General features: G+C 55.8%; 7 protein-coding genes across 7 annotated transcripts; 4 read left to right on the top strand and 3 right to left on the bottom strand.

Annotated features, from left to right (window-relative positions):
* Positions 1–469: 469 nt before the first annotated feature.
* On the top strand, positions 470–1,928 carry SCHCODRAFT_02689083 (Aldo/keto reductase; the record flags this gene model as incomplete). The annotated part of the gene is made up of 7 exons (XM_003031572.2): positions 470–551; positions 602–687; positions 740–764; positions 817–1,176; positions 1,229–1,328; positions 1,415–1,593; positions 1,657–1,928. 7 exons carry the CDS (start codon positions 470–472, stop codon positions 1,881–1,883), a joined length of 1,059 nt encoding a protein of 352 aa, XP_003031618.1. The 3' UTR covers positions 1,884–1,928.
* Positions 1,929–2,059: 131 nt separating this feature from the next.
* SCHCODRAFT_02543117 (uncharacterized protein) lies at positions 2,060–3,927 on the top strand. The gene is made up of 4 exons (XM_003031573.2): positions 2,060–3,003; positions 3,055–3,155; positions 3,206–3,351; positions 3,403–3,927. Exons 1-4 carry the CDS (start codon positions 2,495–2,497, stop codon positions 3,604–3,606), a joined length of 960 nt encoding a protein of 319 aa, XP_003031619.1. The 5' UTR covers positions 2,060–2,494; the 3' UTR covers positions 3,607–3,927.
* A 125-nt stretch (positions 3,928–4,052) lies between these two features.
* Positions 4,053–5,332, top strand: SCHCODRAFT_02627161 (uncharacterized protein). The gene is made up of 6 exons (XM_003031574.2): positions 4,053–4,301; positions 4,404–4,466; positions 4,561–4,612; positions 4,682–4,741; positions 4,800–4,834; positions 4,888–5,332. Exons 1-6 carry the CDS (start codon positions 4,125–4,127, stop codon positions 5,008–5,010), a joined length of 510 nt encoding a protein of 169 aa, XP_003031620.1. The 5' UTR covers positions 4,053–4,124; the 3' UTR covers positions 5,011–5,332.
* On the bottom strand, positions 4,959–6,862 carry SCHCODRAFT_02543112 (longevity assurance proteins LAG1/LAC1). Its single transcript, XM_003032010.2, has 10 exons — positions 6,824–6,862; positions 6,727–6,771; positions 6,548–6,663; positions 6,143–6,495; positions 6,032–6,086; positions 5,815–5,977; positions 5,691–5,769; positions 5,560–5,636; positions 5,438–5,503; positions 4,959–5,353 (listed from the first exon to the last, which is right to left on the bottom strand). Exons 3-10 carry the CDS (start codon positions 6,567–6,569, stop codon positions 5,119–5,121), a joined length of 1,050 nt encoding a protein of 349 aa, XP_003032056.2. The 5' UTR covers positions 6,570–6,663; positions 6,727–6,771; positions 6,824–6,862; the 3' UTR covers positions 4,959–5,118.
* On the bottom strand, positions 6,849–10,557 carry SCHCODRAFT_02627157 (glycoside hydrolase family 3 protein). The gene is made up of 14 exons (XM_003032011.2): positions 10,524–10,557; positions 10,003–10,471; positions 9,871–9,949; positions 9,679–9,823; positions 9,284–9,632; positions 9,090–9,229; positions 9,017–9,033; positions 8,788–8,962; positions 8,650–8,742; positions 8,416–8,594; positions 8,163–8,357; positions 7,628–8,112; positions 7,393–7,572; positions 6,849–7,336 (listed from the first exon to the last, which is right to left on the bottom strand). Exons 2-14 carry the CDS (start codon positions 10,224–10,226, stop codon positions 7,177–7,179), a joined length of 2,421 nt encoding a protein of 806 aa, XP_003032057.1. The 5' UTR covers positions 10,227–10,471; positions 10,524–10,557; the 3' UTR covers positions 6,849–7,176.
* Positions 10,558–10,689: 132 nt separating this feature from the next.
* On the top strand, positions 10,690–11,839 carry SCHCODRAFT_02502847 (uncharacterized protein; the record flags this gene model as incomplete). Its single annotated transcript, XM_003031575.1, has 4 exons — positions 10,690–10,852; positions 10,909–11,235; positions 11,289–11,568; positions 11,605–11,839. The coding sequence occupies 4 exons, from the start codon at positions 10,690–10,692 to the stop codon at positions 11,837–11,839; spliced, it is 1,005 nt and encodes a 334-aa protein (XP_003031621.1).
* Positions 11,840–12,012: 173 nt separating this feature from the next.
* Positions 12,013–13,560, bottom strand: SCHCODRAFT_02301738 (WD40 repeat-like protein). Its single transcript, XM_050342308.1, has 4 exons — positions 13,430–13,560; positions 13,185–13,378; positions 12,253–13,135; positions 12,013–12,204 (listed from the first exon to the last, which is right to left on the bottom strand). Exons 2-4 carry the CDS (start codon positions 13,373–13,375, stop codon positions 12,136–12,138), a joined length of 1,143 nt encoding a protein of 380 aa, XP_050200204.1. The 5' UTR covers positions 13,376–13,378; positions 13,430–13,560; the 3' UTR covers positions 12,013–12,135.
* Positions 13,561–13,570: the final 10 nt, after the last annotated feature.

Genomic DNA, 13,570 nt, shown 5'->3' with positions numbered 1-13,570 from the left:
GTTTCCCCCTCGTATATAAGGTCTTTGCCCCGCTCTTCTCTCGATTGAGTCGGGTTTGTCAGCTATTATGAGCATTCAAAACGTCCGCAAGGGTCTTCAGCCCTCCGAATCGCACTCCTCCCCACCAACAAACCGCCAGTGGTCATTGAAATGTCTCGAGGGTCCGATTCGGACAACGTGAATGGCCTTTCGTTTGCCTAACGCAGTAACTTCCCCCTCTCTCTTTCCTTCGGCATGCACTGGTGAACGTACGCGGCCCCGCGGCACGCTCATGATGATCATTGCCGAGCGTTTTGTATTCTCCTCAGCAAAGCGACTCGGAGGGAAGGACTGACTATGGAACTCTGGCTGCTGGTACGAATGCCATATATAAGGCCACCCTGACCACTGGAAAATACTCACCAACGGCTCGTAAACGATCCCTAGGCCTTACTACATTTACAAACCTCTTCGGCTTCCCCAGACCAGCATGCCCGTCAACACTTCCTACCCTAAGCGCCGATTGGGTTCCAACGGTCCTCTAGTCAGCGCCATTGGATACGGCGCAATGGGTAAGCGTGATATGCCCTTTTGACCACCATTGTCTAATTCTACCTCACAGGCTTCAGCTCGTACTACGGCCCTACCACCGATAAGGAAGCCTTTGAGACGCTCACCCACTGCGCCGACCGCGGCCTCACTTTCTGGGTATGTTGTCTTCCCTTGCAGAACCATATCCGCACCGCTCATCCTTACCCAGGATACCGCCGAATTCTACGGCGCAAGTACGCAGTTTCTTCCTTTCCTCCTCCCCCTTCCCCTCCTAACCCCTCCCAGGCGAAGAACTCATCGGCAAATGGTTCGCCGCCACAGGCCGTCGCTCCGAAATTTTCCTCGCCACCAAATGGGCGGGCAACTTCGATCAGCTCGACTCGCGGCCCTCCACCTTCAAGCGGCAGATCGAGCTGGCGTTCAAGAAGCTCCAAACCGACCGCATCGATCTTTTCTACCAGCACCGCGTCGACCCGCAGGTGCCGATCGAGTTGGTGATGGAGGTGTTCCGGCCGTATGTAGAGGACGGCAGGATTGGGTGGATTGGGCTGAGTGAGTGCAGTAAGGAGGTGCTGAGGAGGGCGAAGGGCGTGAAGGGGGTGGGGGAGAAGTTGATTTGTGCGCAGATGGAGTTCAGTCCGTTTGGTGAGCGGGGTGGCGTTCGATGGAAGTAAAAAAAAGGATTGACGATTCGCAGAAACGGAGATCGAGAAGGATGGTTTCATCGACTATGCGCGCAGCCTCGGCGTCAGCATCGTCGCATACTCCCCTCTCGGACGCGGTATGATCTCCGGCAAGTGAGTGCACCTCCTCTCTGACCTCGCGCGGACGAATCACTATCTCGCTTACTTTATACTCTTACTGAACCGACGCCTCCCCTTAGGTACAAGTCCGCTGAGGACTTCCCCGAGGGCGACGTCCGTCGCTTCCTCCCTCGCTTCTCGCCTGAGAACTTCCCCAAGAATCTCGAGCTGGTCGATAAGTTCCACGCCATTGCGCGCAAGCTGAACGCGACGCCCGCGCAAATTGCGCTCGCGTGGATCCTAGCGGAGCATCCTGACAGTGCGTGTCCCTTCACTCCCTTTAGCTCCTCACTGGATCGATACTGACTGCACATCATTGCAGTGGTCCCGATTCCAGGCAGCCGTGGCATTGAGCGCACCGAAGAGAACGCTAAAGGCGCGGAGATCGTGTTGCCCGAGGAAGACCGCAAGGCACTTCGCGAGGTGGTAGACAATGCGACAGTCGCGGGAGCCCGTATGCCCGAGCAGTGGGTCTCGTCGCAGGACTGCATAGCTCTTGAGGAGTGGCGCGGCGAGGAGGGGTGGAAGCCGATTACTCGGGCTGCCTAACGGACTTCGTCTGAGGCTCAATCAAAGTTCAATTATGAAGTTAGCTGGTATAGATTAGATAAGATAATGTCCAGTTGCGATCAAATTGATGTGATGTCAATGGCTGATTCCATTTTGGGCGATGCTCCGGTCTGCAAGGTTTACAGGCCTTGTCGTTCTCTTTCATCCCTCCCCCGGCGTATATCAAGATCGGGTGCGGGTGGTAACTTCCGTCGATGCTGCCCTCACCAGGCTCGAAGCTATAGACCTATAGCCTAACTTGCCATCCCGTCAACGACAGATGCTTGGATGGGCATTGGACCACGCTCGTGGGGTCCCCTTGTCTTCTCCGCATTGTGGGGAGCGTCCAGACATGCAAAACACTCAGGAAACTTGCAAGGAATGACCGTCGTACGGTTTGTTTCTCCTCTTGAGACAGATGGGCCAGCCTGGCCGGTGCCCCGGCCCGATCGAGATTTTGGACAAAAAAGTGGCCTGACATTCATACGAAATATAAGAAACGCAACGGCGACAACGTTGTCTACAACGGCGAGCGCCCTCCGGCACCCACAACAGCGCATCGCACGCAGCGTATCACAGGGCGCGTCAGGTAGCCAGAAGCAGCAGCAGCCATGGACGTTATCCTCCCCCTCGCCGACGAGTACCTACTCGACTCCCTCTACGCGAAGCTCATTCCCCTCTCCGCGTTCGCCGCGACGCCCGAAGCGTACGAGGGTCTGAACAGCACGCTCGTCCCCTCCAAGTGGACCCAGCTCGTGTCCCACCTCCCGCACCCGCCGCTGCCCGAGGTCGCCGCGTACGAGGCCGTCTCTGCATGGCCGCGCGACTACCTCCTTCGCGAGTCCATTTCCATCACCGTCCTCACCCTCCTCGGTATTCACCTCCTCTACTTCTCCACCGCCTGGTTCTCGTACAACTTCATCTTCGACAAGCGCATGATGCGCCATCCGAAGTTCCTCAAGGACCAGGTCCGGCTGGAGATCGTGACGAGCTTGAAGGCGTTCCCCATGATGACGCTGCTTACCCTGCCGTGGTTCTTGGCCGAGGTGCACGGCTACAGCCGGCTGTATGACAATGTCGGCACGTACGGATGGCCGTACTTCCTGTTCTCGATATTCTTGTGAGTAGCGGTTGGTTTCACGCGTAGCACGGTGCTAATAATCCCCCTCAGCTTCCTCGCATTCACGGACTACTGCATTTACTGGGCGCACCGGTGGTTGCACATCCCCGTGATCTACCGCTGGCTGCACAAGCCGCACCACAAGTGGATCAGTACGTCTCCCCTCCTCACCTTACTCCGCTCGTACTGACCGCTCTCCCAGTCCCCACCCCCTTCGCCTCGCACGCCTTCCACCCCTGCGACGGCTACATCCAGTCCCTCCCCTACCACATCTTCATCTTCCTCTTCCCTCTCCACCGTTATCTCTACCTTGGCCTCTTCGTGTTCGTGAACTTCTGGAGCATCTTCGTGAGTCTAACCTTACATCACTCCCCCCTTCGCAAGCTAACAGGCGCTCAGATTCACGACTCTGATATGATCACCGGCCACCCGCTCGAGAACATCATCAACGGCCCCGCGCACCATACCCTCCACCACGTCTACTTCACGGTGAACTACGGCCAGTACTTCACTTGGTCGGACCGTGCTGGCGGCTCGTACATGCACCCGGACTACAAGTTCGACCCGTTGCGAGATATCAAGGAGGAGAAGAAGGCGCAATAGACATTTCTCATGTCGACTGCGACGACTGGTGCAAGAGAATGTGACTTATAGGACTCTGGAATACGGGGTACGCGGGGAAACTAATGACTACCGAGGTTGCACGCCTTGGGTACTTACCAAACGAATGCGCTGCCGTACAAAAACTCCGGCGCCCGCGGCAGCGCTGGTGACGACGATCTACTCATCGCAAACTCATCATGTACTACAATATCTTTATCCGCATACATATGCATACCGTAATTGGGCGTTAGGTATACCAATAGACCATGCAAGGATTGGAAAAGGAATTTGTTGGTGTGCAATGTGAGGAACAGGTTTAGGAGAGATAAACGCCTTGGGGCGTGTTGGTACTTTGTGCTACAAGGGGAAAGGTGTAGGTCATGGGATCAGACACCGGTCCGCGGGATGTCTGTATAATTATCGCCATCTCCCGCTCGTCCTGCAACACCAAAACGTGTGCGTCTACAGTTCATCCCAGAGCCGAAGTTGAACTTCGGAACCATCCGAGAAAGCGTCACATGACTCCGCAAACAACCGTCCCGTGCCGCACCGCGGCTTCGTGGTTGGCTCTGACCACCACCACCGGGGACACCTCTCACGGCTTTCGATTCCTACTCGCTCTTTTGTCTGCTCGAAGCTACCAGCAAGCACTGTTCAAGATGAGCGACGTGCCGTCCGAGCGCCCTACCATTTTTGTATGTCTTTCTTTTCCTTTAGTCCATCATTCCCCCTCGCCAAGTCCTGATAATGATATTTTCATCAATAACTAGCACTGACCTTGCTGATTGCATATGTAGGGTATTAACGCAGACAAGCCTGTTGAGCCGTTGCCTGCCAATGCGGCTGAGCGGGTGATAAAGGTGAGAGGAATGGATTCAACGCGTGCCGCAAAAGGAATTCCATATTATACATTAACTTTGGTTGAGTTATGGGGACTTACTTCCCGTTAATTAGGAAGCGAAGAAAGAGGGAGCTTTTGCTGGGCTGACTGGCGGCCTTGTATCCTGTAAGTATTCGACTCATTCTGAACCCGAAAAGTAGGGCATCTCGCTGATCACATTGTTGTCGTCTCCAGCTCTCCTTGGTAGCCGCCTCTTCAAATTTGGGCCCAAGACATCTCTTTTTAGCGGTGTCGGTACGTCGTTTGACCGTAACAAGTCGTTTATATGCTGAGACCCAACTTTCCCGGATAGCCGCTGGTCTTTTGTCCGGGTACTTCTTCACAGAGGTTTGTGCCATGTTCGTCCAATCACTGAGGAGCTCACTTATCGTAATCTACAGGCCTTCCAAGAGACCGCACTCGCACAACTGCGCCAGGAGCAGATTCGGCAAGCACGGGAGAGGCTGTACGCGGCGCAGGGTGGACAAATGCAGGACACTGCACCAACAGATTCTACTGCTTGAAAGCATCGAGGACTTTTTGTGTTCCGTCACCGCTCTACGAAATGCATACGTCAACTGATTCACCGCTCATTCCCGTATCGTGAAAGCTACCGAGCGCATGCCAACCCTTCAATTTCTCTTCTTCTTCGCCTCCTCCGCCTTTTCCTCCCCAGCATCCTCATCATCCGACCGCACATCACTCGCCTCGCCCGCAGTGCGGATGGCGCGAAGCAGGACACGCCACATCAGATAGTACCAGAATATATTCAGGAACTGGAGGAGGAGGATCGGCGTGAAGATCTGGTATTTCATCCACCAGGTGAGCCAAGCGCCGGTCGAGGGCGCCCAGCGGCGGTTGATTTCGCTGTGAGGAGGCGTTTATCAGCAATATGTTGGTTCATGAAACACAGATAGTGAGGCGGAAGGGCGGGGAGTAGAGTGTACGCACGGAATGAGATCAAATTCCGTCCAGACGGAGTGGAGCATGACGAGGTTCAGCCAGTGGCGAAAGTAGCTGGAGGGAGGGAATCAGTCACTGGTAAGAGATAGATGTACCATAAGATGTCTTACGTCCATACGCCAAAGAATGCGATGAAGACGGCAATCTTGGCACGGGAGAATTGCAAGTAGTCGAGCAACAGAGACGACTGGAAAGCGTTGTCAGGGACGTATGGCAACGGTACAGGGAGGTGAAGATGTACGGCCAGGAAAACATCAGAAATATCCATGCTGACGAAGACCGAGATACCGATGTGGGTAAGGTTGATCAGGTAGCTCCAGCTAGGCCGGCGTCAGCTCACGTCGCGCCGAGTGGCATGCACGTACCCGACGAGCCATAAAGTGACAATGTGATGCACAACGAGCTTGGCAAAGTCTTTGCGGGGCTTCTCAAAGCCAAGTACCATGACCATAAGCTCGTGAAGCCAGTGCGCAGACTGCATCAGGTAGAACTGCTTGAGCTCGGGTATCATGTCCCAGTGCGGGTAGCCTGCGTTGAACGCGTCAGGCTGAGCACATGAAGGAGTGAGGCGAGCGAACGTACCTAGCCAGAACTCTTCCGTGCGATACCACCAGATGGGTAGGTGCGCCATGATTCTCTGCGGCTGTTGTCAGTATTGTCTCCTCCACATAACTCAGATAACAAAGCGCGCACCAAGCCCCAGAGACCAGACGCAGTGTAGTACGCTATCGCATACCCCTGTTCGCCAACACGGTCGAGTTTGTGCCCCTTCTTGAGCCCATAGAAGCGCCCAATGCGCCGGAAGAGACGGCCCGCGATGAGGATGCGGCATAGTGACCAGAAGACAATGTAGTATGAAATCAGCACAATGTCAAGTATACCCTTTTGGTACCGCGGATCGTCTTCTGGCGAGCTGGGCACGCGGTGCTGCACGAAGAGGAACGGCGCGAAGAGGTTGGGAAAGGGGAGGGATAGACCAGCGCGGGGGATCGCTTCGTAGGCAACGTAGCCCAGGACGGGAGTAATGAGCACTTTGAAGGCGGCGACTGGGTGAGAGGTCATCAGTGAGCGCACAAGGGGAGGGGCACGCGCACACACCTGGGTCAGTTACCCATTTCATGAACCAGGACGCCTGCTCATACGGCGCGGGCTTCTTCCGACTGAAGTACGTGAGTGAGCTTGAGCGCGGAGTGTTGTCACCAATGCCTATGGGTCTGAAGGAGTGTAAGCCTCCAAAAGGCACGACCACTTTACGCGTGAACAAGCACGAGACGCACGTCTGCGGCTGGAAACCTCTCGTTAGGTGGTGTTGCCGGTCATTCCTACGGCGCGAAATCAGGCTTCAGAGCGGCGCCAAGGGCAGAGGGCGCGTACCCTACACTGTCCGTGAGAATCTGTACCGACGCGGCGCGCTTGCGATCCTTGGGGCTCATGATGAGGTGAGGGCAAAAAAGAGGGGAGCGCCGACTTTTTCTTGTCGTACGGAAGCATTCCGATTACATGAAAGCGGCGCCGTCAGAAGAGCGCGCATCGTCGAGAGACAGCCTGTGAGGACCAGTATCCTGAAGTTCAGGTATTGAATAAATGCAAGGGCCTCTGAAGCGTTGAACACGGGCCTCGGCGCCTCGTCACCTGAGTCGAACACGAACTGTGACGTCACGCATCGTTCGTTCCATTCCCGGCGCCGGCCCTCCGAGGCCTCCGGTCAGCCACCTACATACATCCCATCAAGCAACGACCGTCAAGGTGGTACTCAGGTAGGCCTCCTCACTCGTCCCAATCTTAATCGTGAATGCCCCAGGCTCAACCACCCAGGTCCCCCGTGCACTCCAGACCGCTAGCTGGTCGTTGTGAACGGGAATCGTGATCGTCCGCGACGATCCGGCGCTGCAAGCATTGCTTCATGAGCTACAAGGTTGCGCGGGGGCGGTTCAAGGACTTACGGAAGGAACACTTTCGCAAAGCCAACGAGCTCCTGATTCGGCGTCATCACAGAGCTGAAGACGTCCGTCATGTAGACTTGCACGGTCTCCGCTGCGTCGCGAGTGCCTGTGTTATGCATGGTGACCTCGACCTCGAAATCGTCCGCGGTGCCGATGGTACTGGGAACGACGAGGTCCGTGCTGGAAAGGGCCTCAGCATCGCATAGTAGGTACTTCCGAGGAGAGGGGCACGTACTAATTGAAGGTCGTATAACTTAGACCATGACCGAACGACCACAACGGCACGGGCGAATCTAGCACATACTGATGCCCAAACATCAGCGTGCCATCTTCCAGCACACTGCCCGCATCTATGGGCCTCGCGCCCTTCAAATAATTATAAAACGCCGGTGCCGTGCCCACGCTCCGCGGGTACGACACCGGAAGCTTCCCCGAGGGCGAGTACTCCCCAAAGATAATCTCCGCTAGGGCGAGCCCGCCAAGCTCGCCGGGGTAGAATTGCTGCAGGACCGCAGCGGGCTCGGCTTGAATCCAGGGTTCCGCGACGGGCTTGCCGCTGACGAGGACGACAATGGTGGGAACGCCGGTGGCGTGGATGGCTTGTGCGAGGCGGAGTTGGGCACCGACGAGGGCAAGGGAAGAGATGTCGACGTGCTCGCCGGTTGTTGCGTTCGTGCCCGGTGTCCAGAGGTTCGTCTGGTCGAGTGTCCAGGTGCCGACCTAACAGATAGTGAGTTGACAGAGTTGAGTCGATGAACACCAGGTCTTACCATCACGATTGCGACATCGGAAGCCTCCGCAGCAGCGACCGCCTCGTCAAACCCGGACTCGTCATTCGACCAGAGTTTGCAACCCTCTGCGTAGTTCACAATTGTTTGGGACCCAACGCCTTCGAGATATTGTTTGAACCCGTCGACAGGCGTGATACCGTTGTCGGAGGCATTGAGGAACACGTAGTCGCCCATCTTCACAGAATCGTTAGACGATCAGGATAAACAGAGGGGTTGAGCTGGCAGGACACACCGAAACACGCCCTGCCTGAGGCCCGATGAGGGCGATGGAGCCCAGCGAGCCCGCATCTAGCGGCAATACATCGTTGCGGTTCTCGAGAAGCACGATGCTTTCGAGGTCAGCTTGGTGAAGCACTTCCAGCGTCTCTTCTGTACGAATCTGCGACGTGTAGTCCTTGTAGGGGTATGGATCTGGAGAAGCACGCGTTGTTCTAGTGAAATCAATTTCGGAAGGGTCGTCACTCACTCTCGAATAATCCGAGGGCAAACTTGGTTCTAAGCAGTGTACGCACGACCTCGTCGAGATCGCTCTCTGCGACTGTGCCGTTCTTCACCTGGTCTGCATTCCTGAGCAGTGGCGCGTACCCAGTCGCAGTCTATTCACCTTCCAAGGTAAAAAACGTGTAGGTTCCGCCACCCATCTCGCCGCTGCGTCCGTCTACGAGAACGTTCCGCGCCGCGCAAGCCCGGTCTTCGCAGGTACCGTGCGTAGTAATCTGGAGGTCAACTGATCCAGCGTCGGAGACGACGAAGTACGGATAGCCCCATTCTTCGCGCAACTGCCCGTCGTAGTGTCAGCGACGTTTCGTGCGGTCCTTGTGGAGGACACTTACGATCTCTATGAGGATGTCTTGATGTCGCAAAGTCAGTGAGCCATGAAAGGAGACATCCGCTGAGTTGACGTACGCGGGTCAGCAGCCGTCGGCACGCCATCGTAACTTGAGTACGCAGTCATAAAGGACAGAGCGTCCAAGCAGGCACGTTTGAAAGGACGCAGATACATGGTTCGAAGCTCGCGCTCGCCACCGGTGACTGGAGCGATGTTGCTGCCAATACAAGGTCAGCTTGGGTCATGTGCTGAACCAAGAGCAACGCCTTACAGTCCACCCTGAGGCGATCCAAAGGCCGCGAAATGCTTGCACGTAGCTGCAACGCGAGCTACAGCGGTGTCGCTCGCATTCTGACGGCGTCCACTTTGCAGCCCTTCCACGAAGGCAGCACCGAGCTCTCCGGTCAGGAAGGGATCCTCGCCAAAGCCTTCCTCGACGCGGCCCCAACGAAGCTCGCGGGCAAGGTCGAGGACAGGCGCGAAGATGTGGTTGATACCCAAGGGCTCGGATTCGTCAGCGATAACCTTCGCAATCGCGGAGATCAAAGAGGTGTTGAAGGTCGCGGCAAGGCCGATCGGCGAGGGGAAGATCGTGCCGTTATTCGTGAAGCCGTGCAGACCTATGGCGGCATGAGCGGGGGACGAGGGGCGATACGTAAGGCTTACCTTCTGACTGCACAAGTGCCGGGATACCGAGAGTCGTGTTTTCCATCAGATAGCGCTGCCCAATCTCGACACCATAGACGAACTTGTCGTACGGCGTCTGGTATCCAACCCATATCATCCCACCCTTTGCGTCCAGCATCTCTGCCTAGCCCATTGTCGGCACGCAGACAAGGTCAGATGCAATGCACTCACCACGCCCGTCTCATTGTGCACAAGTGTGTTGTCCAAGGGGTCGGAGAAGTTCATCCACCCGTTCATATCACCCTGAATACTGAGGTATGACAGTATCAGCATGACAAGCCAAATCGTGGTAAGCTCCCTTACAGTTGTGAGACCTTCTCCTTGATGGTCATACGTGGAAGAAGATCCTCAACGCGAGCTTCGATGTCCGCGGTAGGGTCCTTGTATACAGGAAGGGAGCCATCAACATTCTCGGCGCGTGAGTGCAGCGAGATCCCAAGGTCGGCAAACTCATCGTCAAAAGAGTAGCTCGCCAACGCGACAGACGGTCCCAAGCATAGGAACCCGAGGATATGTGCACTCCGCATGGCGCCAGAGGGATGCGGATGGAAAGGATCTCGTCGACGTGACCATGCTTTATATGCTCGGGAAAGCCTTGGGCGGCCGAGACTACGTGGAAGACATCATTGAGGGATCAGAAGTGTGCATCGGTACGCAGGCTCGAAGCTCGGGACCACGCTGTCTTGTCAAGAGGGAGACCGGGCCTTGGAGTAACATCGGATTCCCGTGAGATACTCAGCGGGCCGCCCTTCCTTCGAGTGCGTGAGGTCACCTGGCCATAGGATCTCATTTTTCAGATAGCTTTCAGGAACAAGAGGAGGTACTTCGATTTCGCGTCCAGTCACCAGTGAACGTCGCAGACAAAAGGGAAACCACCTCGGCATACGCCGAGAACTCGGAGAAGGTCTCGGTGATGTGGCAAATCACGTGTCGGTACTTCCCGAAATCAACATGATGGACCAAGCGCTGTTCGCAACTTGACCTCCAACCATGTCGTTAGACTCGACACCCAACCTCAAAGCTCAGCTGACGTCCCATCTCGGCGACCGCTCAAGGTCATACTTTGAGCTCTTCTCGGCTTATGTCTCTGCGAAGATCTCGCGCACTGAATTCGAGGAGGAAGTCCGCAAAATCCTGGATACACCTTACCTCAGTAAGTTTAGCGGAAATTGCCGCATATTGACCGTCTCATAAAACCTGTGATTACAGTACAACTCCACAACTCCCTGGTCATCTCGCTGTTCGATGCGATAGCGTATAAACAGCGGCCACCATCTCCCTCGCGCGATGCACCCAAGCCACCGCCTCGGAAGCGGCGACGGGTTCTGCCTTACCAAGGACCTGATACGCCGGACGAGGATCTTACTTATCGCTCGGCACGTCTGAAGAAATGGGCTCTTGGTATCGGACATCAGGAGCGCGCTCGCCTGCGTGAACTCCCGACTCTGCCACCCGCGCTGGATCCGCCTCGCCCGCGACCTGACACCGACGAAATCGCCAGGGAGCGGGGTGTGATTCGTTTACTTGAGCGAGGAGGTAGGACTATGGGAGCTGGTCGTGAACTCACGCGCTTACATATATGCCCGCAGACCCTCCAGGAAGTCGTCTGCCCGTCAATTTGGCCTCAATGTCTAGAGCGCCGACAGTCCAACATATTGCAGATCGTGTCAACCTGATTTGCGCCCAGAACAACATAGGACCGCCATCACGACAAGTGCCACTATTGATCAATCTAGCTTGCGAGGTCAAGCTGAAGCAGCTTATTGCGCGAGCATTATCTCTCACCTCGTCTTCGCATGCAATTTCCTCCATTAATGCCTCGAAACCCTCTACTCGCGTAAGTGGGCCAGCTTTTCAGAAGTTCGAATTGTAATTAACCGGTCTCTTCATTCAGTCATCCTCTAGCAAAGTGCTGACTCGCGACTCGTTCCGTGCCCTCTTCGTCGTCGCACCATATACGCTCCCCAACCAGAGCGCGGCGGCAACGGAGTTGTTCGTCGGTGACGCCACCGAGAAATACGACGAGGATGCCAACATCCCGCTCTTGCGAGATAGGGAGGTAAATGACCCGCGATGGCAGACGGTCGCACTTCTGGCGGAGCGCAGTACGGTCAGGGAGGCGTTGGCCAGTGCACAATGAACCTTCGCTCGAGGATTCGGACTTTTGCAATACCGCGTTCTGCATGTACATACCCTATTTATTTCGCGGACAAGGACACCGAAAGACAAATTCTAGCAGAGGCGGTTGACCAAACGAAGCTGCGCACCTAAAGCTTACTTTGATTGCAAGTGGACCGTCAATCATCCCTACTTGCTATGCTATCAGAGTGATTTTCGGCCGGAGGCTCGTATGCAATCATTTGTAAGACGACAAGGGATATGGTAGGCTACAAGTGACAGAGAGTCCAGATACAGTACAAGCAAAGCCAAGTCCCCTCACATCTTCTTCAAGATGTCTTTGGCAGTTTCCTCACTGTCCGGTGCGGGATCTGGTAGCCAGAACGCCTGTGGAAAGTCAGGTCAACTTGTGGTATACATCAAGTGAACGCTTACCAGCTCCTGGCCGGCCGAAGCCATCATGAGTAGCCGAGGATTGAACTTGACACATCGGGAAGGCCCCGGATGACCGTCAAGTTTGACGAGTGGCGGTATCTGGATCATAGCCATCGTCTTTCGCTCGTCCTCGTTCTTCTTCTCCATCATGTTGCTCAACGGCTCCATGTGCCACATGATGATCTTGCCGTCTAGGCTGCCCGACACAACATACTTGCTGTCCGGCGTCCACGACACCTCTTCCCCACTGCATCCGCGCACTGGTTCGATCGTCACCTGTGCGTTGGTCGAGCGTCGCTCGAGCCCGACGTGCCCCTCGAGCTTGGCGATGATGTTCCCGTAGTAGGCGTCCGCGATGTAGTGCGCGTCACCGGAGCAACCGATGAGCATGAACTTGCCGTTCGCAGAGAACGAAAGTGAAGTGGCGCAGATCGGCCGTGGCGGATAGCTGATGCGTGAGAGCGTGGGGTCGACGAGCTCGACGACGAGAAAGGGGTCCTTGTCGTAGTTCGCCAGGTCGAACATGAGGACGCGCGCGTGCCGGTTGATGACGACGGCGATGACCATGCCAGAGGGGTCATAGGCGCATACTGGAGGGGAGGGAAGGGGGAGCAGGCCACGACATGTCGGTGCGCGAAGGTCCCACATGCGGACCGTCTTGTCCATGGAGCCAGAGATGAAGCCGTCGTCGACTGGTGAGACCTCAAGGGAGGTCACCGTTCCTTTGTGCCCGCGAAAGTACTGCAGATACTTGTTGTCGTGCAGTGAGTGGTACCGGATGGTGTCGTCTTCTTTCGTTGACGCATGCACGATCGCGGTGCTCTTGTGCGTGAAGCGGGGTAGTGTAACACCGTATTTCTTCGAGTAAAAGACCTTCAGCTGTCTACTCCACAGTCAGCATGCAGCATTGTCACGGCGGAAAGGGAACTCGCTTGCCAGTTTTGCAACTGTAGAGCTTGAACGTCTCGTCCTCGCCCGCCGTAATCAGCTGGTTCCCCTGGTCATCAAAAGAGAGCCCAGTGATGTGCTTAGGACCCGCAGGGCCCCTCTGTGGCGCGCCGGGAGATGGTGCGGGGGTTGGTTCAACGGCGCCTTTGAATATTCGCGCAGGCTTCAACTTCATCTACTTGCGCAAGGACGTCAACGGGGGGCTTACTCGGGTGGCATTCCTGCGCACCATGAGGGGGTTCGAGAGCTCCTGAGTAACTTGCATTGCACTACCTGAACTAGTAGAGGGACGCGACATGATGATGATGGTTGGGAACAAGGCGCGGACAAGGCCAGACGCGACGCGATCGGCGTCGTAAAACTTTTGTTT

The sequence above is a fragment of the Schizophyllum commune genome (genome assembly GCF_000143185.2).
Source record: "Schizophyllum commune H4-8 unplaced genomic scaffold SCHCOscaffold_6, whole genome shotgun sequence".
Taxonomy (NCBI): Eukaryota; Fungi; Basidiomycota; class Agaricomycetes; order Agaricales; family Schizophyllaceae; genus Schizophyllum; species Schizophyllum commune.
The sequence above is the reverse complement of the archived record's forward strand: the minus strand, read 5'-3'. Positions and strand labels throughout refer to the sequence as shown.

Excerpts from the sequence above, each read along its gene's own strand:
- SCHCODRAFT_02627161 (XM_003031574.2), top strand. The coding sequence starts at position 4,125 with ATGACTCCGCAAACAACCGTCCCGTGCCGCACCGCGGCTTCGTGGTTG. Across the intron at positions 4,467-4,560 it reads CGGCTGAGCGGGTGATAAAG|GAAGCGAAGAAAGAGGGAGC; the intron begins GTGAGAGGAATG and ends CCCGTTAATTAG. Across the intron at positions 4,613-4,681 it reads GACTGGCGGCCTTGTATCCT|CTCTCCTTGGTAGCCGCCTC; the intron begins GTAAGTATTCGA and ends TGTCGTCTCCAG.
- SCHCODRAFT_02301738 (XM_050342308.1), bottom strand. The coding sequence starts at position 13,375 with ATGAAGTTGAAGCCTGCGCGAATATTCAAAGGCGCCGTTGAACCAACC. Across the intron at positions 13,136-13,184 it reads TACAGTTGCAAAACTGGCAA|ACAGCTGAAGGTCTTTTACT; the intron begins GCGAGTTCCCTT and ends ACTGTGGAGTAG. Across the intron at positions 12,205-12,252 it reads CTTCGGCCGGCCAGGAGCTG|GCGTTCTGGCTACCAGATCC; the intron begins GTAAGCGTTCAC and ends GACTTTCCACAG.
- SCHCODRAFT_02543117 (XM_003031573.2), top strand. The coding sequence starts at position 2,495 with ATGGACGTTATCCTCCCCCTCGCCGACGAGTACCTACTCGACTCCCTC. Across the intron at positions 3,004-3,054 it reads TTCCTGTTCTCGATATTCTT|CTTCCTCGCATTCACGGACT; the intron begins GTGAGTAGCGGT and ends AATCCCCCTCAG. Across the intron at positions 3,156-3,205 it reads GCCGCACCACAAGTGGATCA|TCCCCACCCCCTTCGCCTCG; the intron begins GTACGTCTCCCC and ends CCGCTCTCCCAG.
- SCHCODRAFT_02543112 (XM_003032010.2), bottom strand. The coding sequence starts at position 6,569 with ATGAAATGGGTAACTGACCCAG. Across the intron at positions 6,496-6,547 it reads GAAATGGGTAACTGACCCAG|TCGCCGCCTTCAAAGTGCTC; the intron begins GTGTGTGCGCGT and ends CCTCTCACCCAG. Across the intron at positions 5,637-5,690 it reads TTTCTGATGTTTTCCTGGCC|TCGTCTCTGTTGCTCGACTA; the intron begins GTACATCTTCAC and ends AACGCTTTCCAG.
- SCHCODRAFT_02627157 (XM_003032011.2), bottom strand. The coding sequence starts at position 10,226 with ATGCGGAGTGCACATATCCTCGGGTTCCTATGCTTGGGACCGTCTGTC. Across the intron at positions 9,950-10,002 it reads AAGGAGAAGGTCTCACAACT|TATTCAGGGTGATATGAACG; the intron begins GTAAGGGAGCTT and ends GTCATACCTCAG. Across the intron at positions 9,633-9,678 it reads GGCACTTGTGCAGTCAGAAG|GTCTGCACGGCTTCACGAAT; the intron begins GTAAGCCTTACG and ends ATGCCGCCATAG.